The sequence below is a fragment of the Macrobrachium rosenbergii genome, chromosome 55 (assembly GCF_040412425.1).
Source record: "Macrobrachium rosenbergii isolate ZJJX-2024 chromosome 55, ASM4041242v1, whole genome shotgun sequence".
Classification (NCBI taxonomy): Eukaryota; Metazoa; Arthropoda; class Malacostraca; order Decapoda; family Palaemonidae; genus Macrobrachium; species Macrobrachium rosenbergii.
The window spans coordinates 19,845,595-19,873,042 of NC_089795.1; the positions used below are offsets into that span (position 1 = coordinate 19,845,595).

General features: G+C 40.8%; 1 protein-coding gene across 3 annotated transcripts in view; it reads left to right on the plus strand.

Moving 5' to 3' along the window:
- Positions 1–27,448, plus strand: part of LOC136835671 (crossover junction endonuclease EME1-like) — a 172,081-nt gene that overhangs the window by 68,691 nt on the left and 75,942 nt on the right. For all 3 annotated transcript variants that reach the window (XR_010852234.1, XM_067099505.1, XM_067099504.1), the window contains exons 4-7: positions 2,315–2,487; positions 10,280–10,465; positions 21,255–21,410; positions 22,334–22,512. Coding sequence is in view for 2 of the 3 variants with exons in the window: in XM_067099505.1 (XP_066955606.1) it covers positions 2,315–2,487; positions 10,280–10,465; positions 21,255–21,410; positions 22,334–22,512 (694 nt within the window). In the remaining variant the exon portion in view is untranslated. The remainder of the gene's footprint in view (positions 1–2,314; positions 2,488–10,279; positions 10,466–21,254; positions 21,411–22,333; positions 22,513–27,448) is intronic.

Consider the following 27,448-nt stretch of genomic DNA (forward strand, 5'->3'; position numbering starts at 1 on the left):
GTTCCTCATGGGGAGTAGGTTCGATCCCTTGCAAAGGACATCTTTAAAGGACTCACCATGAAAACTCTTTTCTTGGTCAGTTTGGCCGCAGCGAAAAAGAGTTAGTGAGATACATGCTCTCAGCAAGAATATAGATTTTATACAAGGCAAGGCAATCTGCTCACTTCAACTAGGCTTCCTTGCAAAAATGAATACTGTCACAACCCCTAGCTCCAGAACGTTCGAGATTCCGAACCTAACGGACATAACAGGGGAGGAGAGAGAGAGAGTCCTATTCCCGGTAAGGGCTCAAGGCTCTACCTGGATAGGACAAAGGACTTAAGAAGGAGTTCAGAAGGGCTTTGGTGCTCAGTCAAAAAGCTCTCTGTATAGATGTCAAAGAATGCTCTGTTTTATTTTATCAGACAGTTGATAAAAGAAGCAAATATGGAATGTAGAGATAGACTACAAGATTCTGAAAGTAAAGACGACGAGGTCAGGGCAGTAGCAACCTCTGTAGCTCTTAAACAGAACAGGTCCCTGCAGAGTATCTTGGACACGACCTTCTGGAGAAGTAAGTTAGTATTTGCCTCTCACTATCTAAAACAAGTCAAGACATTATGCGAAGATTGCTATACGCTGTGCCCGTTTATAGCATCTAATTCAGTAATGGGAGAGGGAATACCCCACAATCCCATAAACCAATACCTTTTTTCTTACCTTGGAATTGAGATTTGTTATGGTTGTTTGTGAAGACTGGACGCAGTCTTCCGCAATCATTGGGATGAAAGTTCCTTGGTAGAGCCCGTAGAGATTTTCAGCCCCCTGGGTGGATCGCTGGATCTCTTAAGGAATGCAGACATAATGAGAGGGAGTTCATTGAAGTCAGCTTCCTTAATCCAATCCTATAAAATAATACCCTTTGTTCTTGCCTTGGAATGGTTGAAATTTGATGGTTGTTTGTGAAGATTGAACGCAGTCTTCCACAATCATTGATTTTAGTCAGATGATCATTTTGTTCCTTGGTGACGCCCGGAACAAGGGTATTATAGGTTGTCTGTCACATAGAGGTTGGTACACCGGTTGGCAGCTCCTAGAGGTCTTCAGCCCCCTGAGTGGATCGCTGGACCTCTTAAGGAATACAGACATAATGAGGCGGAGTTCATTGAACTCAGCTTCCTTAATCCAATTCCATAAAAACAATACCCTTTGTTCTTACCTTGGAATGGTTGAAATTTTATGGTTGTTTGTGAAGATTGAATGCAGTCTTCCACAATCATCAATTTTAGTCAAATGATCATTTTTGTTCCTTGGTGGCGCCCGGAACAAGGGTATTATAGGTTGTCTGTCACATAGAGGTTGGTATACCGGTTGGCAGCTCCTAGAGGTCTTCAGCCCCCTGAGTGGATCACTGGACCTCTTAAGGAAAGCAGACAAAATGAGGGAGTTCATTGAAGTCAGCTTCCTTAATCCAGGTAAGGACCTTAAGTTGGTTTATTAACCCTTAAGCAAATTCCAACAATGTTGGCTGTCTCTGACCCTCCACCAAAGGTGTCAATCAGCTATATATATAACTACCAGGTAAGTTAGATGTTTAAAAATGATATTTTCATAATAAAATAAATTTTTGAACATACTTACCTGGTAGTTATATATAATTAAATTCCCACCCTCCTCCCCTCTAGAGACTAGGGGCATGGAAGATCTGAGGAATAGTTGGAATGGTTCCAGGTACCTGGGTAGAGGCGCACAGGTGGTTCACCTGACTCACCGATCGGCGATTGCCGCTGAAGTTTTGAAATTCTGCCGTGACGTCAGGGACTTAAGCGATATATATAACTACCAGGTAAGTATGTTCAAAAATTTATTTTATTATGAAAATATCATTTTGAAAGGCAACTAGCTAATACAGTGTCGTGTTTGTGTTTAAGCATGATGTAATCAGATTAGCCCAATGTTTCATTATATCTTTTGGAATCAAATATCTGTGTATAAACTTTGAAGGGGGATGTAAGGTAGAGAGAAGAATATCTTCCTTGATATGCTGTAGACCTAGACCTGATAGGAGTTCGAGCAGTGCAGGACAGAGAGTGGAAGGAACTCTTTTCATGTCTAGCCCTAGGAAGTGAAAAGCTCATGTAAAAATATATATGAAGATGATGATGTGCTTAATCTCTATATTTGAAGTCCAAAAATTTTGGTTATTTTTAAGTAGATGCTTGTGATAAAAATCTCCTTGATGTAGCCACCTGATTCATTCTTCTGAAAAGGGGGATGAGTGTAGATGCCTTTGAGGAAGAGCTACCAGATATCCAAAACTTCACTCTTCTTTCAGGAAAGCGAGCGAGTACAGATCCTTTTGAGGAAGAGCTGCCTGATATTCAAAACTTCACTCAACTTTCAGGCAAGCAAAAGAGTGCAGACCCTTTTGAGGAAGAGCTGCCTGATATTCAAAACTTTACTCTTCTTTCACAAGGTTTAGATCATGAAGATGAAGAGATCAAAATGGTAAAGTATAATCCATTGGATATATATCTACCTTTTGACAATGTTATGTTTTGCATGTTGTTTTCCTATTAAGAAAGCAAATACCTGAGTAAGACATTTGTGTTGAATCACAGGCTGTATACCTACTAGAACCAAGTATATTAGTATCTTGAAGCTTTACCACCCAGAATTGTTTGAGAAAAAATTGCTTGTGGTTTGAGGAGTGCCCCTCAGGATAAGATATGCCTCTGCTTCACTCTACTTTTTTCTCTGAAGTTATAACTAGTGCTAATTTTGACTTATGTACTACTTTTTCCTTGTTTTTTTGGCGATGTTAGAAACCATGATGAGAGGCATTCATCATGTGAATATTTACAGTAATTTATTGGTTCATAATTTGTCATCATATATAGTATATGTATTGTTTTTTTCACATGCTGTTTGTTTTGCAAGGGGAGCTTATTGATTATTTAATTTTGAGTATACCTATATATTCCTATTACTTGTATTTATCAGGAGCTTAATATGGAGTAATAATGAGTTCTTGTCTACAGTGCATCAACTCAGTCTGTTGTATATTTTTTCGTACAACTGTAATATCATGCCTCGGTAGAAGAAATACCTTAGCTTGTCGGTTGTATGATAGCAAAAAGGGTCTCCTTTATAATGGTGTTGAAGCTTGTTCTAAATGCAAAGGTCAAAGACGTAATTCAGCTTTTAATGTAAAACTTGGTCTGAGATTTAATGCATAAAATGTGATTCCCAACAGACTTTGGCCAACTATTGACAGTTTTCGTGCTTCACCCCTCTTTCTCCTCCTCTTATAACTTAAATACTTCTCTCTCATCCTCAGATTTACCTCAGGTTATATTGTGCTAGGCAGAAATAACTTTACACACCATAGTCTTACATCTCGGATCACAGGAGATATTTGATTAAATTTTATTCCTTCTCTTATACCTCTACAGCCCCTGCTTTTTCTGTAAGTTTTGCGTCAACCAACCCACTGTTACGCCTTTTACCAATCCTTGACTGCATCATGATGGAGCCATATTTTAGGCCTTGACACTATCTTGATGAAGCCTTAGTATAATCCATGACTGTCATGATGTAAGATTGCTCATCTGCATTTTCACCATCCCATCTAGCTCTGAGAGAAAGAAATGGTTCACACTTAATGCAACTGACTGCAGATATGACTGGTAGAATTGTGCATTCCCCAACATGGCATTATGCCATTGGTAGACTACATAGAACTGGGTACTTGATTGATTGTTTTATTGACAGCTATTATTCATTAGTTTAACCAAACCATCAAGCTTAATACTAAGCTCTTGCATGGCACAACTTGTAGTTATGGCTGATTATTATGCTGATAACCTTAACCTGCAGAATGACTGATCTGGCTGCTATTACACCTAATGCAGAGGTCATGGGCTAAGACACCCAGTGTGAGGCTTTGTGAAATTAAGGAAAAGAAGGAAGCAGTTTAGACTTGCTTCTTGAAGATGGAAAATAAGTCATGGAAAACGGAAGCAAGAAGAGTGGTCCAAAGCTAGTCATAAGAGAAAGATTGAAAATGCTTGCTAAAGTAGTGCTGATGTCACAAACAGTATGTGAGGGGAGTTGCCCGATGGTTGGTGCAAGGTGTGTGACAAGAAGGACTCTCTTTGCTCAATAAATTGGCCAGCCCTGTGAGAGCTAATTGAATTAGTTCATTGGTCTGGTTAAACTGCTTAATAATAAATTTTTAATTAGCTCAGTTGCCTGATTAAACTACTTGACTATACTGTAGTAATGAGTTCAACAGAGCCACAGCCAAAGTAGTACATAGAGAGAGAGAGGAAGAGGGCAGAGAAAAGTGAGGTTAAAACCATTAAAGAACTTTCTCGATTTCATGCCTACATTAGAGAGGGACAAATGATAAAGACCTCAGATGTAGGAGAAGCATTCCAAGCAGGAGACATGAAACTTTGATAACTTGTATAAAAAACAACTGGAGTCCATAGAACACTACATCTAATTTTTTAGAAGCAGATTTGACAGTATGAAATAAGTGATATTTCCAAGAAAATTTAGATGTAACTGAATACCCAGAGTGATAGAAATGATATGATCATTACATTTTCAGCATAGAAGATGCATCTTGGAGGCATTGCACTTCGCTGCGTTATGAGATCCCCTTTCATAGCTTACAATATGAGGGTTAGTTGATCAAAGTGGAGCAATATGAAGTGTAATGCAAGTAACAAAAGAATGCTAAGAAGTGAAGAAAGAAGTAATTTTTTTTGGTTGAATAATTGGTAAAAGTAGAAATGGAAGAAATTTAGTTTGGAGATGGCCAGTGATAAAAAGAAGGAAAAAGTAAGTGACAAAGTGGAAATTAGTTCTTCGTTGGGCGAGTCGGTAGAGTTGTCGACTAGCACTCACTAGGCCCGAGTTCGAGTCTCCATCCGTCTAATGAAGAATTAGAGGAATTTATTTCTGGTGATAGAAATTCATTTCTCGCTATAATGTGGTTCGGATTCCATAATAAGCTGTAGGTCCCGTTGCTAGGTAACCAATTGGTTCTTAGCCACGTAAAATAAGTCTAATCCTTTGGGCCAGCCCTAGGAGAGCTGTTAATCAGCTCAGTGGTCTGGTAAAACTAAGGTATACTAAACTTTGACAGATTGGAAATCTTAGGAACACTAACAGAAATTCAGAAGAGAGTTCATGTTGTACTGATAACCATAAAGTGGATATGGGAAAGCTATAGCTTTACGAAGTGAAAATGTAAATCCTTAAGCAGGAAGTTGTCTAGCAGCCTTATATTACAGAGGCGATACTGTACAAAAGAGCCAATTTAAAGATATAATTTGGCTCGAAGTATTTAATAAGTGAAAGTTAAGTAATGTTTGGAATAATTTGGTACTAGTAGAAGTTTGAGCATTAGGATAATGTTTAAAAAATTATAACAGTCACCTGGTACAACCAGAAGTTTTGTTTCATGGTAATCAAAGCCAGGAGTCAAATTGCATAAGAGAACTAGATGCATTTCCTAAAATTATAGACAACTTCTTCCAGATTTACATATCATAGTGATTTTTAACCTGTATAAATGAAGGGAATTTAAATAGTAGCAAAAGAATGGCTGAAGAATCAGAGTTGTCAAATGAATTAGACAGAGGAGAAACTTTCAGCAGAGGGGATAGATGCCACACTGATAGAGGTTGAGACCACTGTTATATGCCTTGATTTTCCATTTGTATAGAAAATCAGGAGAAAGGTTCATTTGTCAGTTTCTTGGAAGCAAAGATTGAAGTGACAGAAATGGAATAACAATGCATGGTGTGTCTTATGAGGTGAAGGTCAATGCACAGGGTGTGAGTAGCTGGTTTCAGTAACAAATAATTGATCAAACCCACAGATATAACACTAACTACTGTTGTCTTTTATAAGAAAGTTAGAATTAGCATATACAAAATTCATGCAACAAAGTATATTACTTTGCAATGTAGAAAAGTCTGTTTTCCATGAAATAGATAATTAAAAACATACTACTCTCCACAATTAAGGGTTGCACTGATGTCTGAATTTTTAAGAATTATTGAAAATTAGTTATTGACAGTTTTTGGCAGTTTAAAGTCCAAATAAACACACCCTAAAGTATTATTGGAAAAAAAATGTCAGAGTTATAGACAATTTTGTTCATCTTTTTGTGGGCCTTTGAGTGGCATGTTATTGCAAAAGCTTTGTATGTTCTTCTATTCTGCTTAGTTGGAAATTATCTTGTTTACTTTGGTGCTAACGAAAATATTGTTTACTTTGATGGTAACAGCAGTATCAAAGAAAGTGGAGAATCAGACTTTTTATTTTATTATTTTTTTTTTTTTATAATTGAGAATTGAGAATAATTATACAATTGCCTCTACACTGCTTTCCTCAATGAGACCCATCCACTTGGGCCGTGGCTGCAATTCTACAACAGTGGGATGTTTTGGTAATGTACACCCTCACACGTTTAGGAGTGACCCAGTTGGTGTGGGGAAGGCTGCACCAGTCAGATGGCACCATCATGATCTTCATTGCCCTGCTTTGGTTCCCAAATCTTCTCATGAAGTCTGCTGACTTCTTCATGGCCCTTCCTCTGTGAAGGAAGCCCCTGAAGAAGCCTCATTTCTGCAGGTTCCACAACAGGCAAGAGCCCCTCTGCCTTCATGCATTTAGGCTATCCATCCTGCTTTCAAGGAAAGATATACAACTAGCCTTTACCAGGGGAAATGGGGTTTGTTCATTGCTTTGAGTAACTAGCGGATCATGCCTGCACTTGATGCCACAAATCCCTGAGTGCATATTTCTTCATCTTTCTGCAACACTGGAAGTTGCTGATACCCTTTATTAAGGGCTATAGACTGTCTCTCCAATTTTCTGTCGAGCAGATGCATAAACTTTGTGCCTTTGAGATATTTCATCTTCAGTTAGGCCTCTGACATGAACCCCTTATGGACATCTTAGGGAGGCACCTATTCCTTAACCTACTATGAAGACCACTTTCTTAGTAGCCCTGGCATCCACGAAATGGGTGGTAGGGTTGTACGTCTTTTCAAGGGCACTAACACACTCCATGGGTTGGACATCAGAGGACTCTCATTTGCCCAGACTTTGTCACATAATGCAACAAATAGATCACAGCATGACAGTTAGTCCCTTAGCTATATAACTATTGCCGTTGACTGCCAAGGATGCCCTGCTTCTGTGCCCAGTTCATGCTATGATACTTTACCTGCAGCATACCAGGGGGGTTTATCCTTCTCCTGTCGAGACGATTCTGAATACTGGAGCCAGGAAGACTTCAGTTTCAAAACATTCATTGGCACTGTAGCTCAGGCAAGTCATCCTGCAGACTTATTCAAGCCTTGAATGATAATTTTGCCACACTAAGACTTAGATACTTTATGGTTTAAGGAATATCATCTTCTGTGGCATTTTAACAACTTGAAAGTGACTTTTGTCTTGAGAGGAGGGACATAGTGATGCCAGTCTACCTTCTTCAAGACTTACCAGAGAGATTTGTCCCCCTCTCTCTCTCAAGATTGTTCCTGAATACTGGAGCTCGAAAGATATTGATTTCAAAGCAAACATTAGCATTCTGGCTTTGGCAAGTCATCTTTAGGGTGTATTCAAGTGCCTTAGGTGATGGTTTCACCAAACAAAGAATAAGAGGCTTTGAGGTTGGAGTAATGTCAACCTCCTTGGCATCCTAACAGAATACAAAAGTGATTTTTATGTGGAGGGCAAGGATATGAAGATGCCATTCTACCTTCAAGTTTTAATTTAGGGATGTGACAATTATTTTTATTAACAAGTCACATAAGTATAATTGTGCTCGTAGTCCCTCTTACAATGAATCTCACATTTCTAAATCACATTGTCACCCTCTTTTAGGTAGTTTGCTGGTTAAACAGGCTCATTCTGACTTCTGCAAATCCAGGTTGAGCAATCATATATTGTTGATCATAGATCATAGAACATACATCTCCTTCCTCAGTTAACCCTTAAACGCCGAGCCTCTATTTACAAAAATGTCTCCCGTATGCCAGCGGCGTTCGGGAGTTAGCGCCGAAGCGGAAAAAAAGTTTTTAAAAAAAAATCACAGCACGCTTAGTTTTTAAGATTAAGAGTTCATTTTTGGCTCCTTTTTTTTGTCATTGCCTGAAGTTTAGTATGCAACCATCAGAAATGAAAAAATATCATTATCATATGTAAATATTGAAATATATGACAGCGCAAAAAAAAAATTTTCATATATAATTTTATACAAATCGCGCGGTGAGCAAAACGGTTAAAGCTAACGAGTTATTTTTTTTTCTTTATATTGTACACTAAATTGCAATGATTTTGGTATATAACAAATTGTAAAACGATCAAAGCAACACAGAGAAAATATTATCACAAAATGATGCATGTATTCGTAACTTGAGGACGTAAAAAAATATTTTTTTCAAAAATTCACCATAAATCGAAATATTGTGCTAGAGACTTCCCGTTTGTTGAAAAATGAAGCTAATTGATTGAATATTACTAGACTGTAAGTATTTTAGCTTACAATTGCAGTTTTCGACCATTTCGGTCAAGTTAAAGTTGACCGAAAGTAGAATTTGTTCTATTTATCGTGATTTATATGAAAATATTTCAAAACTGATAAAAGCTACAACCATGAGTTATTTTCTGTTGTATTGTACATGAAATTGCGCACATTTTTATATATAAAAGTTTATGTAACGACTAATATAAAACAGTGCAAACATTACGACAACGTGATTTAAAGAATTTCTGAGATGTTCGCCGAAAGTTACGCACTGGATGTAAGGAAAATGTTTTTCTAAAAATTCACCATAAATCGAAATATTGTGCTAGAGACTTCCAGTTTGTTGCAAAATGAAGGTACATGATTGAATATTACTAGAATGTAAGAGTTTTAGCTTATAATTGTGTTTTTACCATTTCAGTCGAGTTAAAGTTGACCTAAAGGTTGAAATTTTGGCAGTTATCGTGATTTATATGAAAATATTTCAAAACTTATAAAAGCTACAACCATGAGTTATTTTCTGTTGTATTCTACATGAAATTGCGCACATTTCAATATATAAAACTTTATGTAACGACTAATATAAACGGTGCAAACATTACGACAACGTGATTTAAAGAATTTCTGCGCGGACGTAAGGAAAAGGTTTTTTTCAAAAATTCACCATAAATCGAAATATTGTGCTAGAGACTTTTTATTTGTTGCAAAATGAAGGTAAATGATTGAATATTACTAGAATGTAAGAGTTTTAGCTTACAATTGCGTTTTTCGACCATTTCGGTCGAGTCAAAGTTGACCGAAGGTTGAAATTTTGGCAGTTATTGTGGTTTATATGAAAATATTTCCAAACTGATAAAAGCTACAACCATGGGTTGTATGTTGCTGTATTTTACATGAAATTGCACACATTTTCATATATAAAACTTTATGTAACGGCTAATATAAAACAGTGCAAAACTTACGACAAAATGACGAAAGAATTTCTGAAATTTTCGGCAGAGTTACCGCGCGGGCGTCAGGAAAAAGTTTTTTTCAAAAATTCACCATAAATCGAAATATTGTGCTAGAGACTTCCAATTTGTTGCAACATGAAGGTAAATGATTGAATATTACTAGAATGTAAGAGTTTTAGCTTACAATTGTGTTTTTCGACCATTTCGGTCAAGTCAAAGTTGACCGAAGGTTCAAATTTTTTGTAGTTGACGTACGGTACGTCCACTCGGCACCCAACAGACAGTTTTAGTCGACGTATGATACGTCCAGTCGGCGTTTAAGGGTTAATTGTAGTCCATCACTTATTGTATTATTACTTTTATGGTATTATTGTCTTTATGTATAAAGCAGACAGGATATAATGAATATATGTGTGTGTAAAGGAAAGTTGAGTATTTAAAATATGTGGAATTCTAACCCACTACTAGTTCTTAAGTTCATATCTGCATGTACTGTATTCATGATTTACTTGGCTGGTGTCATTTTATATTTGTTTTCTTTCCAGAATGTTTTTTAAATATATTTCTTATTTAATAAATGTATTCTTTCCACTAAAGACTTGATAAAAATCTAACTTATTATTCTAACAAGCTTTTACTTTGACATTCTTAAATTTTCTTGTACTCTTTGTGTGTCTCATTTAATAATAACAAACAATGCTGAGAGGCCATGTTTGCATTATGAGCTTTTAAAATTTTATGGCATACATGGTGGGCAGGTACAGAAAACTTTCATACCTTTTCTTGTTAGGTTGAATCTCCTGCTGTTACAAAGAGAAAACTAAAATCATATGAGGTTAGGGAAGAGAAAGAAGCTAAACGCAAGGAGCGGGAGGCTTTGAAACAGAAGCGAGCATTAGAGAAAACAGAAGCAAAAGCACAAAGGGAGGCAGAAAGAACATCACGTAAAGCAATGAAACCAGGAGAATGTTTGAAGGTAAGAGACCAAAAGTTGTAACATTTTATAGCCAAAGAATTCAGTGATTGCATGCCAAAGAATTCAGTGACTGCATGCCAAGACCCTTGTTGATGGTTTGACTTCGATCTGTCATTAAAGTTTTGTGTCTTTATTGCCTACGTTCAGGAATTAAATGAGTGTTGTTATTATTTCTCTTAAACTTGTGTTGAACACTTGTAGTTGTTCATCAGTGTAAAACTGTTCCTTCACAGATACAAATCCTAATACAGTACAGTATTTTATGTGTAAAATTATCCTCTAAAGTCAGAAAAGGGACATTAAAAGTGTCATCAATATCAAGAGTACACCAGCAGTAGTTACCTGTGAGGGATGGTTACTGGTTTTGAGTGGAGGTACCACTGGAAATAATTTGGTAGCTTATACAACAGCTAAATATTTGGTATTATAGTCTTGTACAATTATTGGGGATATTTTTTAGTTAACTTCTTTTGTAAATGAATACTGAAGCAACAAAGGTTGTTCATAATGCAACTTGTTTACTGATACTGTATACGATTGTTCCACAGCCAATTCCTAGTGCTGATTTTAACTATCTAAGTTTTAAGCAATATCAGCAGTTTGTTTTGTTATACATGAAATACAAAAAATAACAGAAGTTTTCTTATACTCCATCATAAGACTGTTAAATCCAAATGAAATTTGGAAAAATCTCTTTCTGATATTACAAGTTGTGGTTTTTTATACTATGGGAAATGATGGAAATTTCCCAACAAAATTTGCTGTGAGTTGTTTTACACGCAGCTAAACACATTTCAAATGTGGAGAACAAAAATGTAATTTATTAAATAAAAATAGCAATTAATAATGCTTGGGCCTATGTAATCCTGTAATAGACACTAGCATAATTTATATCTTGAAAATATACATCCCCAAAATAATAGAGTGCAGGTAATACATATTTCAACTTTCATGTAACAGAGTCATAAATTTTGACAACTGAAAACTTTTCACAGTTGTACCCTGTCAGATGCATTCAGTTCTCATTAATTAACAAATAAGTATCCATCCAAGTCATACCCATATATCATGTGCATAAAAAAACTGAATTTAATGAATATTTTGAATAATCTTTAAATGATAATTTAGATGCTTCCAGTTGCAAAGATATGTATTCATTGCCCTTCAAATGAAAAATCAAGCTTATGTCCAACTGTGATATGTATAGTTCTTGAAAAATCTTTACTCTCAATGTTCTATACAAGGTTTTTTGTGCAGTTGAAGGAAAAATAAGACTGGATATGTTTACCAAAAGTGAATGTGCAGCTAAGAATTAAGCAAAGAATCAAGAATAAAGTGTAGAATTCTAAATGAGTTGTATGTATATAAGAAACACTGCAATTAAAAAGATCTGGATTGGTGATCCAGTATTGGAAGACCCACTATCATACTGTGATTGGTGTTAGGTTCTAACATAATCCCCATAATGTGTACCATCCACTTGCACTAATTTTAGCTAAATCTCTAAGGAATGTCAGAGATTATTTTCAGGTAGTTAAAATAGAACCTATCAACAACCACTCTGTGTAATCTATCTGTCAAAGATTCAATAATGGTACTAAGCAATGCTCCCCCATATCCCTTCTGTTTAAGTTTGGAGACAGGTCTCATGAGTATCACAATCAAGAGCAAAGCTTAAATCAAGATCAGTTGTACTGAGTTCATGACCAGATTCTGGGATTTTCTGTATGACACTGACATAGGCAGTTAGATGTTCTGGCCAGAGAAATTTTAAAATTCTGCCGACACATTTTACATTTAGTTTTTGTATTGAAAGTATTTATCTAATACAGGTATAATCACTTAGAATAAACCCTTGAGACCAGCCCTAAGAGAGTGAAGAATTTAACCCAGTAACAAATTATTTATTGGTATTTAATGCTGTTCCAAATTAACATATTGAACTCTTGTTATTTTTAAATGATGTACATGACTATATAGTGTATTCTCTTGCATTATTTCTTATAAAAGTAAGCATTTACTTCTTTACATAGAGCTAGGTAAATACTGGTATATTCTCTTCTTGTTTTATTTTTAGCAATTATGGTATAATGTTTCTACCATATTGCACATTACCATTTCTGAGCTCGTCCCTGTGTCACCCGGTGAAATTCCTTACTAGCACGAATTTATAGGTATAAATATTGCTAAATATACCAGAGAAAAAAGCTATCAGGAATGCTGGGGTCACTACCCCCAGATCGAGCATCTATAATGAAAATAGATGTCGGTATGGGCAAGGGTGAGTGAAGTTATCACTGCCACAGAACCACACTCTGAAGACATCCCAATGACAAAACCCCCAGAAGAACGGAGAGCCGACCCAGCTCCCTCACTCACCCGCCCGCCCGACTGCGACCCCAGCGCCATCTGAACTCATTCCATTCTAGCACGTGATCTCTGCTGTTGGTAGTTCTTTTGCTTGTGTTTTTTCCAGCAATTTCTGCTTTATTTCGTCATGGCATCGAGCAGCTTTACTGTCTCCAAGTTAAGTACCATCTTCTTGTGGGGTTTTATGATTAGTTTGGCTGTTTAAGCCCGTATTTATAAATTATACGTGGTTTTTGTGTGGGCGCTGCGGCATCCCTCTTGTCAGCCATGTCGACCTTGAGGTACACCCATTCAGCTTGTTCTGTTTGAGTTTCTCTCGGTCGTTTACACTAATTATCTTTATATTCCCCGTCATGGGATCATCCTGGTGGTGTTTTCTTAGGGTGTGTCTTTGGGTCTCCTTTAATTTTAATTTTTGTGAGTCTCCTCTCATTGGGGTTCTTGCTATTGTTTGGGGTATCCGAAGATTCCACTCATTTGCTTTTCTCCCCAGGATGTCTCCCTTTTTGAACAGTACGAAAAATTTTTCTTGTATGTGCTTGATGACGCGAAATTATATAATTATATTATTATATCCGAGCGTGGCATCAGGTACGACCTGTTGGCTGTTTACATTCTGTCGCCTTGTTCGGTTAGGCTATATGCCTAGCACAAGCTTATACATTTTTATATTATTGGATGGTTATTTATTTTTCTTTAGGTTAACATGTGTATATCATTTAGCGGGGTTGCTAGCCTAGTCCTATCACTAGTTGGTGGGTTAGGCTACCTCCTTTTTTAGCTGCTTTACCTAACCTCCTGCTCTCCCGTGTCTCGCTTGAGAGGGTAGGAGGGAGGGGGGATAGTCAGGTTGAGGGAGTTTCTGTTGTTGTTCCATCCGTCTACCGCTTGGTTGGGTTGCTGAAGTTTTGAGACCCCAGTTTCCCCCCCCCCTCTAGCACTAGTGGGGAAGGAGGATTTTATCTTGGAGAGTCTCCTTCACGCTTTCCACAACCCTTTCCCTTACTTTAGTCGGTTACGGTTGGCCTTCAACACAGGAATTTCTCTCCCTTCCCTTCTCTCCTCCTGGTTATTTAGGCTATGCCTTCTAGGAGGGTGAGAGCTTGGTGTGGTTTGGTTTAGGACAGTTCCTTTTCCTTCCCCTGTACTTGTGGTGGGTCATGAGTCTCCCTGTACTTAGGTACCCTCTGGATACCTTCTACCTCGCGGGGTTACAGTTGAGCGGAGGGTACAGTCCCCCCAGTCTCCTGTCTTATTATTTCTCTTGACCCTCTCCTTCAAGTACTGTTCTTTCCTTCCTTTTTCCCCCCCGCTTCCCCCCCTCCTCCCCTGTATGAGGTTCAAGTTGTTTGTCATCTCCTTGCACGTGTGACGTCGGGCCTCCGATGGTCACCCCGAGGCAGTCAGGCCTACCCTAGTAGAGGGGCACGCTCCCTCCTGGGGTCGGTTCTGTTGACATCACTTGGCTTGTGTCTCGTTGATTCGCTCTCTCCGGATCAAGCGGATTTCCGACCATTCTCAGGGCTCACTCTCTCACTTCTCTCAGCTCCGCCATCCCCGGCCCTCCCGTTGCCTTCGCCCTACTATCGCTTCGGCGCTTTGAGTCATATGGATAGGTTTGATTGGCTTTTCCACCTGACCAGATTCTGATCAGCTGTGATGTACTGCCTCGCCTTTCTGCTATGCTCTAGCCGGAGGCTCGGGATCCCGGAGGGGTTTGCGCTGGGAACCCCGGGGCTTATAATATATTATTCCTTATGTATTGTTAACCGAATATTTGTACCATCGCTTTATCTATCATACTAGATTATTCCGGCGGCCTCATGTATCCCGCCGCCGATTCCAAAATTTTTTTATTAGTTTAACTCTTTTTGTACCACGAGTCCAGCGATCCTGTCTTTTGGTTCCACAGATTATTCCGGCGTTCCTTGAGATAAGGTGTCTTGTCTGGCTCAGTATTTTGTTCCGCCGGAGTATTCGGTACGGTATCTAAATTCTTATACCTACTGTAGTTTAAGTTATCTTGAATTGGTAGGTTAATTTTCTATGGTTTTTCACCCCTCCGAGTGCTCCGGTAGTGCGGTATGAAATTACTTAGTACCTACTTTAGTTTAAGTTATCTTAGATTAGTAGGTTCATATACTGTTCACACTTACAGACTGTTCGTTGTGAGGAGCCCGGTGCACTGCCATCTTGCACCAACCCCACGGGCACGTGGGTTTGTCGCACCACGCCGGCTGCGCGGTACGCCTGGACGACCTGATCGTGTGGCACCCAGATGGCTGTGAGGTTTGCTTCGCACTCTATGGGTGTATCCAGGACGAGTCGGTAAGCCGATTGTTTTTGTTCCGCCCCGTCGGGGGCTCTCACATATAATGTTATGGTAAAATTTTGGGTTTTATGATCTTACCATAATAGTTCGGTCTTTGATACTCCCCCTTTTTTCAGGCTGATGAATCCTCCCGCAAAGATGCCCTCGAGTCCCTCCGTGCCTGGGTGGCTGGGTTTGGTAGGAACGTTCCGTCGGGGAAACCTTATGTTCTCGATGAGAACCTAAGGAACATCCTGTACCCCGGCGCCCGGATTGCTGCGGCTGTTCCAGCTGAAGTTGCCGCCCCCATCATCGAGCAAATACGGGTAGAGACCCAGCCTCTCCAGGATGACCCGCTGTACGAGGAGGTGTCGGAGGACGTCGCTGCGCTAGATCTCGACCTGGAACCCATGAACACAGAACAGGACCAGGAGGTAGGTAGGGAGGTAAGTGAGGCAGTGGGGGCGGGCGCCTGTTTGATTCCCCCGTCATCATCCGTTTCTTCTTTTTCAGGGCTTTCATAAATCTTCTCTCTTGAAGGACAGAGCCCAGTCTACTGTCCCCAAGTTGAAGAAGTCGTGGAAGGCGAAAGGTTATAAGTCTTCGTCTTCACGCAAGGCATCCCCCTTTCCCCCGTCGAAGTCACAGGACGCTGGTCCGGTGGCCTCTGGGAGCAGACCAAGTACCTCGGGCAGAGGTGCGAGTAAGAGAGCGGCCAAGCCTAGCCCTCCTCGCCAGCCTGCCTTTGACCCTGAGGCGTTTGCAGGATGCTGCTCAAGAGGTTCTCTACGGAGGTAGAGGCGAAGCTGAGCAAGCTCACGGAGAGGCTTCAGAGCCAGGAGACTATGCTCTCCGATATTGTGCGTTCCAAGGGGGGGCTGCGGTGCACTATCCCATCCCGGACGCCTCCGCCCTCCCTCCATTTGACAAAGGGAACCCGTGGCGTTTAGCCCTTCATGCTCCCCGGCATGAAGACACTTCGACGATTGAAGGTCTAGGCACTCGTAGACTGGAGGAACTGGAATTCTTCCTTCCAGATCTTCTGCCTCCCTATCCAGGCTTCGCTAGGCTGACAGAAGAAGCCTGGGTACGCTCTGATAAGGTCCCTAAGGAGACAGTGATCTTCCCTAGGGACCAGGCGCAATCAGCTCTGATGCGCACCTTTACAGAGTGGCAAGCAGAGAACACCAAGTTGACCCCCTTCAAGGGCAACTTCACCATGTTCTCCCTTGGGGATAAGCTCCCCACCCCCTGCTTGACTAAGGTTGCACTCGCAACGGCTCAGGCATGTGCTGAGGGCAAGCCTTTGCCTCAGCTCAGAGAGACGGACCCCACGTCTCTAATCTTCCCAGGGGGCGACGACTTTTGGAAGGATGCTCCGTCCACGTTTACGACTGGTAAACTGGACGCAGATTGCGCATCCAACCAGTTCAGTGAGCAGCTTCCCAAACTGACGGAAGCTCTCCTGAAGGTTGAGTTCGAGGCACGGTGTCGCTTGAGCCGGTCTCTGAACTCGCTGTGCCTAGTGGAGGCAACCGCCGTCTCGTTTTCCAAGGAGCCGCTGTTCCAGGTCTTGACGAAATCCTTGTTAGCAGGGTATCAGTCGGACCTATATGACTTCATGGTGACGCGGCTGAATTGTCGCAAATTCATCTTCACCGATGCTACCATTCGACATGAGCCCAACAAGCTCATGAAGAGTTCCTTCTGGGGAGCCAATCTGTTCCTGGAAGAAGAAGTCACCAGTGTCCTGGCTGAGGCAACCAGGGCTAACCAAAGTCTGCGCCCCGGTGGGGTATTCCGGCCTTTAAACGAAAAAAACCCCAGAGTCCGGCGGCTCCCAGTATAGACCGGGAAAAAGGTACAGGAGGCACAGAAGACAGCAACATCAGTCTGTTGTCCAGGCAGTACCTGTCTCGGCGGTGAGCCAACCCTCCACCTCCAAGGCCCAACCTCAACAGTTTGTGCTGGTTCAGCCAGCTCAACACTCCCTTGCCACTCCTTCTTATGTGTCGTCTCCGGCATATAACCCTTCTTATGAGGGTCGTGGGGCCTTTCATGGCCTTAACAGGAGCGCAAGGGGGGGAAGAGGAGGCCGCGGTAGAGGTAATAAACCCGCTTAATCCCAGTGAGACCAGCCAGGTAGGTGGAAGACTTTTCTGATTCAGAGACCAGTGGTCTTTCAGTCCATGGGCACACAGCATAGTGTCCAAAGGTTTGGGTTAGAGCTGGATCAAGGGTCCTCCTCCCTTGACCAGGTTTCATCAACCCTCTTCCAAAGCTCTACAAGACTTTGTGACGGAACTGCTCAGGAAGAGAGCAATAAAGAAAGTGAGACACCTCAGATTCCAAGGCAGGCTGTTTTCTGTTCCCAAAAAAGACTCCAGTCAACAAAGAGTAATTCTGGACCTATCGCGTCTAAATCTTTACATACAATGCGACAAATTTCGCATGCTTACAGTTGCGCAGGTACGGACTCTACCTCCGCGTGGAGCCATCACCACCTCTATCGATCTTTCAGATGCATACTATCACGTCCCGATTGCGCGGAACTTCTCTACCTTCCTGGGTTTCAGACTGGGGAAACAGGCCTACTCCTTCAGGGTCATGCCTTTCGGGCTCAACATAGCGCCCAGAATATTCACAAAACTGGCGGAAAGAGTAGTTCAGCAGTTGCGATCCGGGGGGATATCGTTAGCGGCATACCTGGACGATTGGATAATTTGGGTTTCAACTGTCGAGGAGTGCCGGAGAGCTACGGCCATGGTGATCAAGTTCCTAGAATCCTTAGGCTTCCAATTGAACAGGAGAAGTCCCGCCTAACTCCGAAGCTCGGTTTCAGTGGCTGGGTATCCAGTGGGACCTAACTCGACAGGCTATCTCTTCCGCCGGCCAAGCGGAAGGAAATAGCCACAGCTACCAGAAAGTTTCTGAATTACAGGAAAGCCTCCCGCCGGACACAAGAAAGAATTTTGGGTTCTCTTCAGTTCGCCTCTGTAACAGACCTGCTCCTAAAAGCGAGATTAAAAGACATAAACAGAGTGTGGCGGAGACGAGCCAATGTCAGACTCAGGGACAGGGTCTCATCAATTCCGCAAATCTTAAGGAAAAGACTCCGCCCATGGTCCACAGTCAAGGGCCTCTCAAAGTCAGTCCCTCTTCAGTTTCCCCCTCCAGCTCTGGTAATCCACACAGACGCTTCGTTAAGCGGCTGGGGAGGATACTCACCAAAACAAAAGGTACAAGGGACATGGTCTACCATGTTTCAACAGTTCCATATAAACACTTTGGAAGCAATGGCAGTGTTTCTAACCCTGAAAAAGCTTCGTCCCGCCAACCAGATCCACATCAGGCTGGTGTTGGACAGTGCCGTAGTAGTACATTGCATAAACGGGCGGGTCCAAATTGAGCCGGATAAACCAGGTGATGTTAGCCATCTTCTCCCTGGCGGACAAACACAACTGGCATTTGTCAGCTACCCATCTGGCGGGAGTGCGGAACGTAGTGGCGGATTCTCTGTCCAGGTCGACTCCGCTGGAGTCGGAATGGTCCCTAGACAAGGACTCCTTCAACTGGATCTGCCATCGTGTTCCGGGACTTCAGGTAGACCTGTTTGCCACGGAGAGCAATCACAAACTCCCTTGTTATGTGGCTCCCAATCTAGATCCTCAAGCTTACGCCACAGATGCAATGTCCATAGATTGGAACAGTTGGGAGAGAATCTATCTGTTCCCCCCAATAAACATGCTGATGAAAGTCTTACACAAGCTCAGGTCATTCAAGGGTCAAGTAGCCCTAGTAGCCCCCAATTGGCCGAAGAGCAACTGGTTTCCACTTCTCCTGGAACTCAAGTTGCGGCGTCGTCAGATACCCAGACCCAGGCTGACTCAGATAGTACAAACGAAGCCTGTGTCAGCTTCCTCAAAAATTCTGAATGCCCTGGCTTTATGGACTTTATGAAGTTTGCCTCCCAAAGGGGGGCAAATATTGACCCTGTTAATACTCTGTTTATTGAATCCAATAAGAGAGATTCTACTCTCAGACAGTATGACTCAGCAGTAAAAAAATTGGCATCTTTTCTGAAGGCATCTGAAGCTCAAACTGTGACTGCTAATTTAGCGATAACCTTCTTTAGATCATTGTTTGAAAAAGGCCTAGCCCTGGCCACTATTACTACAGCAAAATCAGCTTTGAGAAAGGTGTTTTTGCATGGCTTCAAGATTGACCTAACTGACTCATACTTTTCTTCCATCCCTAGAGCATGTGCTCGTTTAAGGCCAGTAACACGCCCACATTCGGTTACCTGGTTCCTTAACGACGTTCTGAAATTAGCCTCAGATATTAATAATGCCCAGTGCTCTTATCTAGATCTGTTAAGGAAGACTTTATTCCTGATTAGTTTAGCTTCAGGTGCCAGAATCTCAGAACTGTCTGCTCTCTCCAGATGTGTCGATCACATAGATTTCTCTCCGTCAGGAGAAGTTCTGCTTTCCCCAGATCATAGATTCCTAGCTTAAAAACGAAGACCCTCAAGACAGGTGGTCCCCTTGGAAGGTGGTTCTTCTTCCACAAGACCTGTCTTTGTGCCCAGTCGCTACCTTGAGGGCTTACTTGCAAAGAACTTCTCAGTGTTTGTCTGGTCCTCTTTTTCATCAGGGAAAAGGTGGAACACTTTCTTTAAAAGCTATAAGACAGCAAATCCTATACTTCATTAAACAAGCTAACCCGGATTCAGTTCCCAAGGTTCATGATATCCGAGCGGTAGCTACCTCTACCAATTATTTTCATAATATGGATTTTGCTGAATGGACAAAATACCCGGGATGGAAATCTCCATTAGTGTTTAAACGCCACTACTTGAAAACACTTGAAGCTCTGAAATTTCCTATGGTGGCTGTCGGAGTGTCATCCCCACCTTAAAATTATCCTTTACCTTATCCTTTCCCCCCCGCCCACCTGCCTCATTTATTTGCCCTACCAGTTTTCCTGGGCCAATCATACCTCACTGCCTGGCTCCTCAATTTAGATGATACTTGAAATTGTTGGCCTTTTTATGATGTTTATTGTGATTATGTTTTTGATGTGTGCTATTTTGTAGGTTTAAGTCTTGAGGTACTTCTGTAATTTTGTATTCCTTATTTTTGTACCTCCTCTCATGTTTTTTGCCATACTTTATATTTTCATGCCAAATTGTATGTTTACATAAGCTTAGCCTAACTATTATTCTAATTTCCTCTGTTGTGATGTTCTGAATTACTCATGAGAAATAATTAAACTTATTTTATTATAGTACGCATTTTTATGCATGATCACCTTAGATAATTGTTTTCTTACATCTTCACAGTCTTGGTATGATTCTCTGTTTGATTTCACCGGGTGACACAGGGACGAGCTCAGAAAAGGGATTTTGACAAAGGAAAATCTATTTCTGAGGGAGGCCCTGTGTCACCTGGTGACCCTCCCAGGTCCTAGCTTTCCCCCTGCACGGGCATACCAAGCCTGGGGATGGTGCTAGCCTGGAATGAGTTCAGATGGCGCTGGGGTCGCTGGGTCGGGCGGGCGGGTGAGTGAGGGAGCTGGGTCGGCTCTCCGCTCTTCCGGGGTTTTGTCATTGGGATGTCTTCAGAGTGTGGTTCTGTGGCAGTGATAACTTCACTCACCCTTGCCCATACTGACATCTATTTTCATTATAGATGCTCGATCTGGGGGTAGTAACCCCAGCATTCCTGATAGCTTTTTTCTCTGGTATATTTAGCAATATTTATACCTAGAAATTTGTGCTAGTAAGGAATTTCACCGGGTGACACAGGGCCTCCCTCAGAAATAGATTTTTCCTTTATCAAAATCCCTTTTTATTACCCTAAGGGTTTAAAACTGCATGTTATATGGTTTGAATGAAAAGTGCCAGGAAAAATTTATATACAGTGCATAAACACTGTATAATGCATATAAGCCATAAATTTAAGCTTAGATATACAGAGTATAAATATTGTATAATGTATGTGAAAGTCATAAAGTGAAGCTTAGATTCCAGAAAACTTGTACAGTAGGGAAGTTTGGGGATGTAAAATTTTAAAGTCTACATGTTTGAATCTATTTTGTTAACAGTACATGAAAGTTCAGCTAGATCGTCATTTACTGGAGCTACCTGAGGGAAGTCAAGTTTTGAGTCACCTTCAAACTGCAGATCTTCGATATGAGGTGGTAGATTCTCGTGTCCCTTATGTAGCCAGTTTTGTAAGGATTGATCCACTATCTTTGCAGGTTTGTATTTTCTGTTGTGTTAGTTTTCCTCAGTAAAATATTTTTAATCTTTTTAGAGAGAATGCATGTGAAGTGTCAATGCTTATTTTGTGCACGAATTGAGATTACGGTAAATCGTGAATCCTTGAAAATAGAGTAAAATATTAATATTTAATGTTTATAATTCACAGTTATTCAAGATATCTATGTCAAAAAAACCAAGGCTTTAGTTGTACTCTTCACTGAAAATTACCCGTCACTTATGTAGGTTTATTAAATAAAAAAGGATGTAAAAACTAGGTTGACAGCCTTGTGTTCTCTCATGTGCTACCAGCATTATGGAAGAGGATTTTGAAGAATGATTCTTTTTCTGAGTTAAAGTTGATGTTTGATCTGGCAAAAGATCTCTGTCTTGAATTGAGGTATCAGTGAAGTCTGGTAAGTAATAAGATAATGGGAAAGAGTTGGTTTAATATGACTCCAACCTTTTACATGTTATATACACAGCAGGCTACTAGTCATTATATAAGTAAAAAGTATTGTACTGTATCTTATGTGCTTTTGCGGATTAAGCAGATCTAGTACAGTAAGTATTAGTAAACTGATTTTTCAAGTCTTACACTATTAATAGTTCATCAGAATTTCTTTACTTGTCTTGTGTTCGTTAAAATTTATATTTTAGGATAAGATTGAAATATCTAGCTGTGGTGTATATTGTTTGATATGCTTTCATGTATATTTATTCAACAGATTTCTGAGATTCAACAGGGCAAGTTCTTAAGTGGAATACATAGTGTAATTTATAGAGCAGAAGCAAAGAGGGGTAAAATGTTAAATTTGTTTCCTTTAAACTAATAGAAATTATGTTAAAATATTAGGGAATCGTTTTTACACGTCTTCCGACTTTTGAGTGATGGTATCTTGTGATTATTGAATTTTTGCAGGAAACATTAGCTGAAGATGCTGTTATAATTGTACCATTGAAAGACTTCATAGAACTTGTTGAAAGGCAAGTATTTCATAATGGGGTAGCAGGTCTCTGTGAGAAGTGCAAGGAGTGGAAGAGAGGACTTTCAGTCCCAAGACTTACTCTTGTAGTAGCAGGTGTCCAGACATACTTAAGGTAAAATATCAAGTAAAAAAAAATGTTTACTCATGGTCAACTCAAACCATGTGATTTTTGTTCATCAGTTTAGTAATGAAAATCATATCTTTTTATATTTTTGTTTTGTAATGTGTTGTGCATATCATATACTGCTTAACTGCTATATTTATTTTTTGCGCAGACTATAATTGGAAAGTGTCCTTATGAATTACAAACTATAATTTTACATATATTTTTGTTTTGTTAAGTGTGAATAGCACAAGTTCGGGAGGGCTGTTGTCCCATCAGGTTAGTGGTTAGTGATGGGTAAGACCAGCACATGGAAGTCAGTTGCATCATCTTTCATTGATGTCAGCCTCAGACTTGGTTCAGCTAGAAATGTCTATACAATCTTTTCATCTTTTCAGCTTTATTGGTATTTCATCATAATTTTTATTTTTATTTGTTATTGTGAGATTTTATCCATCTTCGCATTGCTATGCATCTTCACATTACTATGCAGGATGTTGGAAGTTATATGAGTCAAGGTATGTTGTTTGATGAAAAACCTATGAATCATAATTAGGTTTAATGTTCATTTCTGTATTTCCCTAGGTGGCGCATATCTTTTGATATCTTGAAGATAGAAGAAAGAGAATAGATAACAGCAAATTCATGCTTGTGGGCATCCAACCCAACATTAGAGTGTGACTGCCTTCCTCACTTTTTTGGCATGTCTTGCATTGTATGAATATTTTGAAAACTTTCCCAAGCTTTACTTCAAGGTTTGGAACTCCTTCTCTTTCACTTTCAATTCAATTTCCTTTTTATCATCCCGTAATAAAAATTTTGTTTGTATATACAATGCTTTTCACTTGAAATCCATTGTAATAATTAATTTACAATGGCATCTCAACTTGTTAGATTTTATTACTTGATGGGTGTGGTGTTGAGTCAGGCAAAAGGAAGAAATTGTATGGTATTTTGTTCTTTTGTATGTATGAGTTTGAAAGTAAGGTATGTTTTGTTATTTTTTTGTGTGGTAAACGTTCTAAACTTGTGTACTGTATGGGGACCTAATGCAATGTGCCTGTTGTACATTGTTAAATTTACACTTGGAAAGTAATTTTCAAGAAATAAATTCTGTGATGATTACTTACATAAAGCATAACTGCATTTGTATAAACACTGTACCGCATTTCAGAATGGGCTGTCACACTGCTGCAAATCATTGTTTCATCATGTGAGCACGTGCTGTGGAATTCCAAGATGTGTGGTGGAAATAAGTGTAATTGCACTCTATGATATAAAATGGGATATCATTGTTCATCAGTTATAAAATCAGCTCATTAGTGAAATTTTCTTAAATAATTGTGCTATGCTTCTTTGTTTCATTGTGCAAGTGGATGCTCTGAAATTTTAAGATTTATGTTTAAAAGAAGTGCCATTGCCTCAGCCTACCACCTCCACAACCCATGAATTTGAAGCATCACTGTTTACTCCATTATATACCAATGTAATGTGGTGATTCTGAGTTGAAGTTAAATTATCAATTATATAATGCAGTGGGCATTTTGATTAACACGTACTGTGTTTAATGCAGTGCTGTTTAAATTTCTCATCTTCAAGATAAGTTTTTGTGCTGTAATTATTTTTTTTTAGCCTGTGTAAGTTTTCATGTCTATGTACATGGATATCACAGGAAACACTACACACATATTGTGGCCCTCTTCCCCAACTCTCTCTCTCTCTCTCTCTCTCTCTCTCTCTCTCTCTCTCATTTATTTAATGCTGTCTCTCTATTCTCTCTCTAATACATTTAATGTAAAATGTTACTTACAAATATTTTTCGCACTGTGTATGTGTTTAAATGTATATGAGCATAACGTCATGAAACGTTATGCACATACTGTAGCGCCCCTCTCTCGCCAGTATAGTTTTTTCATTGATGCCCTTCCTGGTCTCTTGATGTCTCCTTTGTATAGATTTGTGCCATTCCCATCACATTTGTTACCAGTGGCCCACACCAGGTTAAGGATCAGGCATTCTTTCAATCTTCTAACTTTGTAGGTCTTAGCTGCTTGCTTACAGGAGTCTTTTTTTTTTTTTAATTAATACCTGACTGGTTGTCCTCTTTGGGCAGATTGCCATCAATACTCTTGTCATTCAGCATAAAATACTTGGCAGCAGCAAAGAAAGTCTTTTGCAACTTTTGGCTTCCTTAGATGTGTTTGATTTTAGGTAGTTTAGGTTTTGGTTAAGACTCAGTTCTTCATTTGCTTAGGGAACAACAGATTGCAGGTTCTTCACCCCTTGTGGAGGAAAAATGGAATTCTTTTCTGTCTTCTTCCTTTGCCTGCAAGTAGTCAAAAGCAGCAAGTGCCTAGCCTTTCTGTGTGGGTTATACACCCTCTCTGTGTTTTACTTGCTCATTCTCCTCTGGATTCTCAAATTTCACCTGATCATAAGGTTCAGATCACTCTATGTACATGAAGCTTATGCTTTTTCCTCCAGATCATGTTATAAAACTTCAGTTTGATGTTTTCCCAGATTTACACTTGTGGGAAAAGGTTCACATGTAGATTTCAGCACCATAAGTTTGGATAGCAAAGGTGTTTGCTTTCACTGGGAATTGTCCTAATTGGTTTGCAGTGAAACAGCTATCATTTCTTAAAAACAAAGTTTTCTGAGTCCAGTCCGTGTCAGCCGGTGAAATTCCATTACAGCACGAATTTCTAGGTATAACCTTGCTAGATATACCAGAGAAAAAGAGCTTTCAGGAAAGCTGGGGTTACTACCCCAGTCGAGCGTCTTCTAGGAAGGCGTCGGTATAAGAAGGGGTGAGTGAATTACCACTACCACGGAAACCTACTCGAAAGATCTCTCCTATCAAAATCCCCGGAACAGAGCGGTGAGCCGTTACAGCCCCCACACCAAACACCCGCCAGGACGGCGACACCAGCGCCACCTACCTCATTCCATTTTCTAGCACGTGAATCTTCGATTTGTTTTGTGTGCTCTTCCATCATTTTGGATTTTTCTGCTTTTTCATACGATGGCGTCGAGCAGCTTTACCATTTTCAAGTTAAGTACCATCTTCTTGTGGGGTTTTGTTCTATTTTTTGGCTGTTATAGTCTCGTATTTTCATAAATATCGAGATCTTATTATCGCCAAAGCGTCCCCAGCCAGCCATTTCGACGCGAGGCGTCTCCTTCTGTTCTTTTCAGTTGGTGTCGTCTCTTCGTGTCGTTATAGATATTTTGCCCCCATTGGTTCCCTTCCTGGGGGTTCCTTGCGGTGGCTCCCCTCTTATCAATTACGATCCCTGGCCCACTGGCTTTGGGGAGTGATGCCCGTCTAGGTCCCCCAGTTGGGTTCCTATTGTTTTGGTCTTACTAGGCTAATTAATTTGATTGAAGATGGTGCTCTCTTGTAGTTTTATTTTTAATTTTATTGTTTTTATTATTTTATTGTGTGGTTTACCTCGGGTGCTGGCGGCAGCCTCAGATCTAACCGCCTCCCCGTGGTAGGCTACGCTCTCTGTTGAGCACATTTTAGTTTTTGTGAGTGTTGGTTATCTGGTAGAGTAGGCTTGTTAGCTTCCTTCCCTTTGCCCTGGGTGTGGAGCTCAGGTTGAGGGAGTTTTGTTGCTGTTTTCCTCCGGGATCGTTTTTCGGTGGGCAGAGTGAGCCCCTTGGTTCTCTTCCTCCAATTGGGGGGAATCGAGTTCTTAGGATGTGTTTCCTCTAGGCTAGCGCCCCCTTGCCTGCCATTCTCGATCCCGGCTGGTTCTCGGCTCAAAGTTTCTCTCCCAGTTGCTTCCCCCTTCCCTTTTACACTCCTCGTCCTAGCCTATACCAAGGTTAGGTCTATATTAGGCTTCGCCTAGGTAGGAGTCGGGCTTCGGGTTGGCTGCTTCCAGTCATATTGCCCCTCCAAGATTCATGGTCTGGGAGATACGGTGCAGTTGAGCGGGTGAGCTTCTCCCGTCTCCTGTTCCTTCCTGGTAGCCTACTCCTCCTACCTACCTCCCCCTCCTCCTCTCCAGCCTTGCTCTACTCGTGCGGGTGACGCTAGATGGCGTTTTCTCGGGAGTTCAGGGACCTCTCTTGTTGGTTGAGGGATTCGCTCCCTCCCAGATTGTTCCCAGCATCGCTGTATTGGGGTTGGTGGTTTGTTTACTCGAACGTGTTCGAGTCACTGTTCCTCTCTCTCCCGTGGGGTTACGTTGGCGCGGTATATTTTGCTTCACCCTATGTTATGTTCATATAAGCATTTTACCCGTCTTGTTTCTCCGGCGGGAAGTAAGGGCGGAAGGTTTTTTTCATATAGGGGAACGGATCCTCCGTCCTCTTCAGTCCTTACCATCACTGTTATTGTTTTTATTTTTAGATAAGTCTGTTATCTACAGGAGTACTCTCCTTTATTTATTATATATATAAATTCGTGAGTCCGGTCCTATACCAGGGTCTTCGCCGTTATTTTACTGGCAGCCCTTATGGTTAGTTCCTGGTCTCTCATTCCTTCATTCCCGGAGTACTCCGGGTCTGGAATCCTACCTTCCACTCTGTGTAATTTAGAGCTTTTGGCCCAGTTTATGATAGGGAGTTCTTCTCCGCCGGAGTATTCCGGTGGTGGTTGAATTTCCCGGCCTGCGCCAGCTTTAGTTTGCTTAGGGTGGGAGGTTCATGTACGTTTCTTCTTACAGACTGTTCGCTGTGAGGGCCAGGGTGCACCGCCTCCCTCCAACAACCGTAACGGTCACGTAGTTTGTCGGACCCACGCTGGTTGTGCGGTCCGCCTGGATGACCTGATTGTTTGGCACCCTGATGGTTGTGAGGTTTGCTTTGCTCTCTGCACAACTGTCCAGGATGAGTTGACAGTCTTTACATTACTCTTGCTTTATGCTCCGAAACTTCCAAGAAGTCTGCCTTGGAATTCCTCCTGTTGGCCTGGGTGGCTTCTTCCAGAAGT